This window comes from Monocercomonoides exilis (genome assembly GCF_001643675.1).
Source record: "Monocercomonoides exilis strain PA203 chromosome Unknown scaffold42-869251, whole genome shotgun sequence".
NCBI lineage: Eukaryota > Preaxostyla > Oxymonadida > Polymastigidae > Monocercomonoides > Monocercomonoides exilis.
In genome coordinates, this window is record NW_027150587.1 from 507,204 (window position 1) to 517,503 (window position 10,300).

A 10,300-nucleotide genomic window follows, 5' to 3' on the forward strand; every position below is an offset into this window, starting at 1 on the left:
AAATTGGATTATTCTTCGTTTATTTGGGGAAGAGAATGCCTACAAAATCCAAATCAATTCTTGGACCACTTCCAAAAGCATCCATTCAACAACCTTCTCCAGGATTGTTACCTGATCCTGTTACTCCTCCAAGACGCGACAATCAAATTTCAGCAGCTTTTTTACCGACTCCACCTTCACCTTCCGTAACATATACAACGGCATTGTCTTCTGCAGCGCCTTATGAAAGAGGTACACCTGCTCAATATACAAGAAAAACATTTAGAGATAAAAATTCCGAACATTCGACTTTTGCTTTACCTCAGAAAAAATCAAATGAAAAGCCAGAAAAGGGGGAACAACAAAAAAAGCGCGAAATATCGATTTCTCAACCAACAGACATGAAAAAAAGTGGTCCATTAAATACAGGAGAAAACCCAACTTCTTTCATTTCTTTTGGAAGAACTCTTCCATCTCACGACAGTGTACTTATTGAAAAGAAATTGCCTCTTATGATCAGCAAACTAAAATCAAAGTTTCCAAATGCTGCAATGGAGTCAGAAGTTGATTTTTCAGAAAAGAATCGCATTGTTCAACAAGTTCGTGATGTGAAACAATCATTTTTTCCTTATAAATCATCAGATCATAGTCAATCTCAAACTCAACCTTCAAAGAAAAAAAGGAGAAAGAAAGCTAACGAGAAAGAGTTGACAGAAACATTACAAGGTACTTCATCAGAGACTTCGCATCAGTTGAAGGAACTTTGTTTTTCACTTAAACATCTTATGATGGCTTCAGAAAAATCATCAGAAAAAGGAACATCACCCCAAACTCAGCAACACACCGATCCACTAACATCTTCAGGACCAACACAAATAGGAAGAGGAAAAGGAAGAGGGGGAAGAGGGGGAAGAGGGGGAAGAGGAGGAGGAGCAACCGCTACAGCAACAGCATCAGTTTCAACATCAGCCATCATTGGAGAAATTTCTACTCCAAATCAAAGCCGCTCTCTTGAGCCCACCAAGAACTCATCTCCCAGCACCAGTCCTGCAGCCTTTAGAGTCGAATCAAAGCCACTTCTGCCCATCCCATCGCCACGCATTCAGCCCAGCCAGCCATCTTCTGCTGGAGTTGGAGTTAGCATTGGAGTTGGACTTGGCGTTGGAATTGGTGTTGGAATTGGAGCTACGAATGTTTCAACACCTGGATCTATATCAACAACAATAACAGGTTCTGTGCCTGGAACTATTTCTGGAACAGGAACAGGAACAGGAACATTTACAGAAACAGAATCAACAAGTGGTACTAACCTTCCCATTCCGTATGGAACACCCACAAGCACAGCCAGTGAAGCAACTCAGGCCATTTCCTCTCATCCGCTTCTGTCTTCTGCTCCAGGGGCAGCTGTGCTGATGGCACCAGTTTCGACAGAGTCGCTGCTGCCAATGCCTGAATGTCCTCAGCAGCTGTTTCTTTCATCATCATCATCATCATCATCATCATCATCATCATCATCATCTTCTTCTTCTTCTTCTTCTTCTCTTGACGAATCTTCTTCCTCTTCCTCTTTCACAGCCAGTCCCCACAGACGAGGAGAGAGTGGCCTTCCAACTAGTTCAAGCGCAGAATCAACTGCACAACAACAGCAAATGCAAACAAAACAACAAACACAACAACAACAACAGAAACAACAGAAGCAACAGAAGCAGAAGCAGAAGAAGACAGCATTTCCCTCACAGACAGAACAGATGGCTCAAAATACACAGCCACTTTTGCAGCAGCCTGTGACAATGCAGATGATGGGACAAGCAATGGGACAAACAATGGAGAAAGCGAAGGGGCAAATGATTGGGCAGAATAATAGAGAGAGTAAAAGAGAGGATGTTAGACAGGGAGTGAGTCAACAGCAAGGGAAGCAGAAGCAACAGAAGCAGACGAAACAACAACAACAACAACAACCAGAAAAGCAGCAGCAGCAGATGAAGCAGAAGGAAGAAGGAAAAGAGAAAGCGAAAGAGAAGAGGAAGAAGCGAAAGCGCAAGGAAAGAGAAGGAGACAAAGAAAACAGCAAAGCAGAAGATGGATCAGTTGCAATAGATTTTGATAAGACAAGAATAGTTTCAGATTCATTTGCTAGTGCAGATGGGAGCAATGAGAGAAGAAGAGAAGGAGAAAGTTGTGAAGGAAAGATGAAATTATGGAAAGAAGAAAAAGAAAAAGAAAAAGAAGAAAAAGAAGAAGAACAAAAAAAGCAACAGCAACAGCAACAGATGCGAATGAAGGAGAAGAAAAATGATTGGGAGAAAGAAAAAGGAAAGGAAAAAGGAAAAGAGAAGGAAAAGGAAAAGGAAAAAGAGAAAGAGAAAGAGAAGCAGAAAAGCAAGACATTTGGTTTTGTGTTCAACGATGAGGAAGAAGGAGAAGAAGACGAAAAAACTCAAAAGACACAACAAAACTTGAAGAATAAAACGAAAATGACTCAAAAAAAGCAGCAAAATTCAACTGGACAACACAAAACAATGCAAAATACACAAAAAACAGCAGAAACAACGGAAATTTCATCATCATCATCATTAACATTAACTTCTTCTTCTTCCTCTCCTTCTCCTTCATCATCATCATCATCATCTTCTTCTTCTTCTTCAAATGGAGCAAAGAAACCTTTTATAGATCGTTATATTCCCTCTAAACTGACACAGAATGTGCAAAAGGCAGACAATAAACAACAAAAACAACAACAAAAAATGAAGATCAATCAAACATCTTCTTCTTCTTCTTCTTCCTCTTCTTCTTCTTCCTCTTCATCATCTTCTTCTTCTTCCTCTTCTACTTCATATTCTTCAATGAACGTTGAATCAACAGCAGCAGAAGAAGAATCCAACACTTTACCACAAACTCAATCAAACATTAAACCACAAAGCCAATCTTTGCTTCCTTCTTCTTCTTCTTCTTCTCCCTCATCATCATCTTCCTCTTCTTCCTCCTCCTCCTCTTCTTCAAAGTCAGCAAAGCCCACAAAACCAGTTCTTACTCTTGCTGATCTTTCTCCTCTGCTTTTACAACAGCAGCATCAGCAGCAACAACAACAAACAGGACAGCTTCAGCCTTCTTCTTCTTCTTCTGCAAATACTTATTCTTCATTGAATTCATCCTCATCTTCATTAACTTCTTCTTCTTCTTCTTCTTCTTTGCCTCAATCACAATCACAATCACAATCTCAACCATTGCTCCAATCACTACCATCACAACCATCACAACCATCACAACCACAGCCTTGTCCTCTTCCTTCTTCTCTTCCTCTCTCTTCTTCTCTTCCTCTTCCTCTCCCTCTTTCTCTCTCTCTCCAATCAATGCCTGTGATACAAGCCGTGCAGTCGTTCAACCCATTCCAACAGCAATTGCTGGCAACACTTGTGCAGCTGTCACAACAAGGGCAGCTGTATCTGCAGCAGAATCAAATACAACAGAGTCAACAAAATCAACAGCAAAATCAACAAAATCAACAAAATCAACAAAATCAACAAAATCAACAAAATCAACAGCAACAAAACCAACAGAATCAGTTACAGACTCAACAATCACAGCAAACATTGCAAACATTGCAAACATTGCAACCAACATTACAGCAGAATCAACAACAGACACAGCAACAAACATTGCAAGGACAATCACAACAGCAAATATCGAATCTAACATTACAACAGCAGCAACAGCAACAGCAGCAACAACAACAGAATCAACAATTTAGCACTCAACAATCACAAAATCAACAGACATTGCAACAACAACCACAGACTCAACAACCACAGACATTGCAACAACTTTCACAACAGGCTCAAGCTTCATCACTTTCTTCTTTGCCATCATCTTCCTCTCCTTCTCCTTCTCCTTCTCCTTCCCCTTCCTCCTCTCCTCCACCTCCACCTCCACCTCTTCCCTCTTCTTCTCTCCTTCCGCCACCACCTTCTTCACAATTTTCTTCTTCTTCTTCTTCTTCTTCATCTTCTCCTTTGCCATTCCAATCACAACCACAACCACAACCACAATCTCAACCACAACCACAATCTCAACCACAACCACAACCTCAACAACATAACAAACAACAGCAATTTAGTCAATATCCTCAATACAATCAACATAATCCTCATAATCCTCATAATCCTCGTCAAAATCTTCACAATCAGCATTATAATCAACCGCAACGTCCATATAATCAACACATTTACAATCACAATCAACATCTTAATCCACAACAAAATCAACAAAGTCAACAGAATGAACAACTGAATCAACAACTGAATCAACAACAAAATCAACAAAATCAACAGCATTACAAACAAAACCAACAAAACCATCAATTTTCTCCTCCTCGCCAATATTCCAGTCAGCCTTTGTCTGCTTTCTCTCAGCCATTCACTCCTCGCCTCATGAACATCACAAATACCACCAATCAACATAACAATAGAGGTGATAACAGACAAATTTCTTCGGGTTCTTCTTCTTCTTCTTCTCTTTCTTCTTCTCTTTCTTCTTCTCTTTCTTCTTCTCTTTCTTCTCCTTCTCAATCTTCTCCTTCTTCTTCTCCTTCTTATCCTTCTATGAGTTCACTTCCACAAAACTCTTCTCTCTCGTCTCCATCGCATTCTGCTTCATTCCCTTCAAATCAAATGTATTCTGTTCAGCCACAACAACAACAAACAAAGCAGCAGCAGCAGCAACAACAACAAACACGTATTCAAACACAAACACAAACACAATTGCAATCACAACACAACCAGCAGCAAGAAATTCAACAGCAAATACAACTGCAACAAATGCAACAACCACAACCACAACCACAACCACAACCACAGCAAGTGGGGCAGATCAACCCAACAGCATTGCTTCTTCTCTATTCACTCCTTCAACAACAACAAAATCAACAACAAAATCAACAAACCCAACAGTATCAGACACAACCTGTTAATTCTCATTCTCCTTCTCCTTCTCCTTCTCCATCTCCTTCTTCTTCTCCTCCGATCTTGCCTCCTCCTCCTCAATCTTCTTCTTCTTCTTCTTTTCCGTCCACTTCTTCTTCCTCTTCCTCTTCTCCTTCTCCTTCTTCATACCCTTCAAACTTTTCCCATCTTCCATCTTCTCCACTAATTGCAGCTCAATCATCATCATCTTCCTCCTCCTTCTCTTCTTCTTCTGTTACATCTCAACCTTTTCCTCAACAGCAACGGAGCAACACACACATAAACACACAGATGAATATGCACTCACAACCACAACCACAAACACAAGCACAATCACAATTACAGACACATCCACAACAATACCCCAATCCTCATTCAATGTCCCATCCAATAACTCATCCAAAACATTATCCCAATCCTAATTCTTATCCAAATTCTCATCCTTCTTCTCATCCTTCTTCTAATCCCCGCCCTTCTTCTTCTTCTCTCCATCTCATCTCTCCAACAGACACACAACCAGACTCCATTCAATCACAAAAGATGCCTTCTTCTTCTTCTTCCTCTTCTTCTTTCTCTCTGAAAGATCGATCTTGTTTGCCTTCTCTTTTGCCAACTCCAGTTGAAATACCAGCAGTTGGATTGCATTCAGTGCAGATGAAAGGGAAGGAGGAGAAAATGAAGGAGAAAATGAAGGAGAAGGAGAAAGAAAAAGAAAAAGAGAAGGAAAAAGAAAAAGGGAAAACTAATGTTCAAAGACACGATGTTTGAAGCGAAGGAAGTGATGAAGGAAGAAGGAAAGCGAGTGGGAGTGGAAGAGGAGAGGGAGAGAAAGAGGAAGAGGGAGAAAGAGAAGGAGATGGATTGATTTCAATGAAACAGATGGGAAAGACACAGGCTCAACCGCAGATGCAAGTTAGCAATACAGCAGCAGTAACTACAACTGCTTCTTCTTCTTCAATTTCTCCTTCTTCTCCTTCTCCTTTTCCTCTTTCTTCTTCTTCTTCTCTTCTTTCTTCTTCAAATACATCCAGCCATGCAATGCCAATCAATCGTAATTCATCAAAGAAGCAGCAACAACAGCAACAACAACAGAATCAACAGAATCAACATCAAATGAATCAAATGAATCAAATGAATCAAATGAATCAAATGAGCCAACAACGACATCTTTTGTCTGCACCACAAACACTTCCGCATCACACAAAGCAGATGAAATAGAGTTAAATAAATAAAAAAGCTATCTGCTTAATGCATTTCTTTCGATTTTTGGGATCTTTTTTTAAATATTTTTTTAGCTTCCTTCTCATTTTCTTTCTGTTTCTGTTTCTGTTTCTATTTCTCTTTCTCTTATTCTTTCTTTTATGCTCTTTCTTCTTTCTTCTATTGTCTATTGTCTTTCCTCTTTCATGTTTCTATCTTTATTTTGATTGTTTATTTATAAGAATTTATGTTTTAAGCCATCGTATACTCACTCATTTTACATAACTGTTTAATTTTTTCTTTTTCTTTTTCTTTCTCTCTCTCTTTCTTTCTCTTTCTCTTTCTTTTTCTCTTTCTTTCTCTTTCTTTCTCTTTCTCTTTCTTTCTCTTTCTCTTTCTCTTTCTCTTTCTTTTTCTTTTTCTCTTTCTTTTTCTTTCTCTCTCTTTCTCTTTTTTCATTCTGTTAATGTTTATGTTATCTTTCTTTCTTATTTTTAAAATTTATGCTAATTTTTTACACACTCCACACATTTACATATTTACTCACCTCATCTCCATACAAAGTTTTGCCTTCTCTGTTTAAATTATAAAATAAACTGTTTTTACAAAATTTCAATAAAAATAAATGATGTTTCACAAACTTTAAAATCTTTCTTTTTCTTTTATTTTTGAAAACCAACTTTCTTTTTTCCTTTTCCTTTTTCTTTAATTTTTTTCAAAAGAATGAAAAAAAAAATAAAAAATGATCATTAAACTCAGTTCGAATGTTGTTAAGCCAAATGTTACGCAAACTGTAAAGAATGCTTTGTTGTTCAAAAATAAACAGATAAAAAAAAAAAAAAATGGAAAAGAAAAGAAAAGAAAAGTAAAAAAGAATAAACTTCTTCAAATTATGATTAAAATGAAATAAATAAACGATTGAGTAATGATAAATGATAAACGATAACTGATAACTGATTATTGATATTATTATTATTAAAATAATAATAATAACAAAAAGAAAAAAAAAGGAAACAATCTCGAAAACGAAAGAGACAGCTGAATCAAGCAACAAGAGGGCTGCGTTGCTTGGCTCTCAAAAAAGACGTTCAGACAAATCGATTTAATTGATGGCATATAAAATACTGTTGCTATTCGAATTGATATTGCTGTTGTGATGAATAAGATATCTATGAAGATAATGATGATAATGATGATTTTAATGAATATGATGATGATGATGACATCAAAGACAACAATGATTTTAATCTGTTCAATAGAAATTTATACAGAAAGTTCAGTTAAAATGTGAAGCTGATAAAAATGACAAAAGCAATAAAATGCACAAAGATGAAAGAGAAAACGTAATGAAAGTTTCTTCTTCAATCCAAAAGGAAAAATTATGCATAAGGATCCAATGCAAATGATTGAATGCGACATAACTTTATTGAAAGAAGAAGAAAGAAAGAGAAATAGAAGGAACAGAAGAAGAAGAAGAAGAAGAAAAGGATGAAAAAGAGTGAAAATATTAATGCAATAACATTTGCAACAACGATGATGTTGCTGCAACTGAAGACAAGAACAGGAAAAATTATATGTTTTTTAAAATCAAAAAATTAAAACCAACAAATCCTCAAAAACACCTCCATCTCTTTCTCTCTCTCTTCCTCCCTTCCACTTCATCTCCTTCTCATTTCCCTCTCATCCTTCCTCCTCCTTCTCCTCCTCACTACCACGAGCTCCCCTTCCCGCTCCCTCCCCTCGAATTCCCTCCTCCAAAGCTTCCCCCACTCGAGAAATCCGACGACACACTGGCTGTGCTCGCCACCTCCCTCAGCACCCTCGTCACCTCCCTCAGCGGCCTTCGGTACGTCCTCTCGTAATACAGCGTATCCATCACATCCCTCCAGAACATCCGCTGCCTCATCCTCTCCACCTCCTGCAGCGTCATCGGCGCCGGCCGCACAAAGCCGAATGGCCCAAATCCTCCCACTCTGCCGTATCCATAGCGCGGTGTCCTCACCCCGCTCATCTTGAAACCACTGCCGTGATGATGCTCACCCGGATGCTGGCCCCAGTCGTCCTCTGAGTCGCTGTCCATAAAGTCGTCTCCTCCATTGCCATCTCCATGCTCATTTCCTCCTTCATTCCCTCTGTCCATTCTCGTCCCTCTGCTTCCTCTGCCTCCTCTTCCTCCTCTCGGCCCATTGAGCGGCTGGCGCGGGTTCTTCACGCGGCAAAGCGGACAGCAGTCGTTTTTGGCGAGCCAGACATTAATACAGTCACGATGGAACTGATGCCCACACGCAGGCAGTGTTTCCACGCCCGTGTCGATTGACCAGTCGATTGTGGCTTCTTCTTCGGGGGAGGCGGAGAAGTGGGGGCAGGAGGAAGAGGAAGAGGAAGAGGAGGAAGAAGAAGAAGAAGAGGAAGAGGAAGAAGAGGAAGAAGAGGAGGAAGAGGAAGAAGAGGAGGAAGGAGGGTAAGTGGGATATTCAGGTGGAGCTGATGGTTTAATTTCTTCTTTCTCTTCGTCTTTTTCGATGTCTGGTGGTGGATCCATGTGCAAAATGTTAGCCTGATGCAAAGAATTTTGATAAAATAAGAAATGAAAAGTTTATAAAAATCAAATAAAAGAACAAATGCATATCAAAAACCATAACATAAAATATAAATGAAATTTAATAAAAATCAACATTTTTCAATTTAATTATAAATAAATAAACAAATAAACTACACACATAAGCTTCCATTCTGGCAATGTGTTCTTCAGGGAACCTTTCCATGCAGATTGGGCAGACTGTGGTGAAGATTGGCTTCTTTGCAGATTCTGGATTTTCAAGATGCGCCCTCATTCCATCCTGTGGGACAGTTCGGTTGGAAATGCGGTTTTGTTTGTTTCATTCAGTGTATTTATTTATTTTTATATATGATTGTCATTTGTTCAGGCAAAGGCAATATTTTTCAAAGCAATATATTTGAAACCATAGAATTATTTGTGGGCATAAAAAACAAATAAATAACATACCATTTCTCGTTCAAAAGCTTCTTGAACTTCTCTTTCTTTCTTCTTCTTTTTCCTGTCATGCACTTTCCATACACCCCAGCATATGGCACCAATTATTGCCAAAGTTAATAATTTGTGATCAACGAAAAAGTCTAATATACGCATAGGCAATGGAGGTTTGTGATAAAACGGGTAGATAATAGAGTCTACTGCTAAGATAAGCGCTTTGTCATAATCTTTATTCCTAAGATATGGTTTTAATGAAGTGAATAAAGCACTGCTCATTCGGCCTCTAAAAATTCTCTTTGTTCCTTTTCCTGTTTGTATGTACATCTGCCTATCTTCAATGCTAAACAAAATTTAAAGATGATACATTACAACAACATTAAAAAAATGCTATTCAAACATTAATGTAAAAACAATTCCATTCTTTTCTGAAGCATCTCCAACACCCCATCTATCGAAAACATTTCTTGTAAATTCACCAGGAGATTCAGAAGAGCTAATTTTCTATTCAAAGAAAATAAAATATTTAAATTACAATTTGAAAAACATATCTTTGCAAATAAAAATACAATACATTTACAACAACAATCCCAATTTCTGCATCGGTTTCCTTATGGAAGGTATCTATTCTCTCATTCACACTTTTAATAACACGAGGAGACAAATATCCATTTGGGTCGCAAATCCACGAAGGTGGAAGTCGCTGATGATTCGGATACATAGCTTTCAGTTGCTCTATCTGATAATCACTGAAGCACAAAGGAGAATTTGCTCGCGGATTTGGAACCTTATTAGATCGCCATGCCGCCGACATGAGCGAAATTAAAAAACAACAAATATGCAAAAAGCTAAATATTTTCATTTCACAAATTATTTGTTATGGGCATTAAGAAAAAAAAGGTCCGTTTTCAAAATAAGTTTTTCACGAAATCTATCGTTGTTAATGTGATTTTCATCAAGTTTTTTTCGATGCATAATTTTCCGATGGAAGATTAACAAACTTGGAAACAATTTCAACATTGATAATTCCTCAGCGTAAACTTCGTGATTCAGAATTGAAAATAAAAAGAAGATTTTTGAATATAATGAAAGTTTGAAATAATTGCATTTTATTCATACAATTATGTTTCATTTCCTTCCGATTGATTCGGAAATTTTCTATATGATTTGT

The 10,300-nt window shown here is 38.0% G+C and overlaps 2 protein-coding genes across 2 annotated transcripts; one reads left to right on the forward strand and one right to left on the reverse strand.

The window, feature by feature from the left end:
* Positions 1–35: 35 nt before the first annotated feature.
* On the forward strand, positions 36–6,721 carry MONOS_7722 (uncharacterized protein; the record flags this gene model as incomplete). The annotated part of the gene is made up of 1 exon (XM_067878069.1): positions 36–6,721. One exon carries the CDS (start codon positions 36–38, stop codon positions 5,703–5,705), a length of 5,670 nt encoding a protein of 1,889 aa, XP_067722358.1. The 3' UTR covers positions 5,706–6,721.
* Positions 6,722–7,845: 1,124 nt separating this feature from the next.
* MONOS_7723 (putative TPM domain) lies at positions 7,846–10,010 on the reverse strand (the record flags this gene model as incomplete). The annotated part of the gene is made up of 5 exons (XM_067878070.1): positions 9,704–10,010; positions 9,530–9,633; positions 9,145–9,472; positions 8,858–8,977; positions 7,846–8,694 (listed from the first exon to the last, which is right to left on the reverse strand). Exons 1-5 carry the CDS (start codon positions 9,989–9,991, stop codon positions 7,846–7,848), a joined length of 1,689 nt encoding a protein of 562 aa, XP_067722359.1. The 5' UTR covers positions 9,992–10,010.
* Positions 10,011–10,300: the final 290 nt, after the last annotated feature.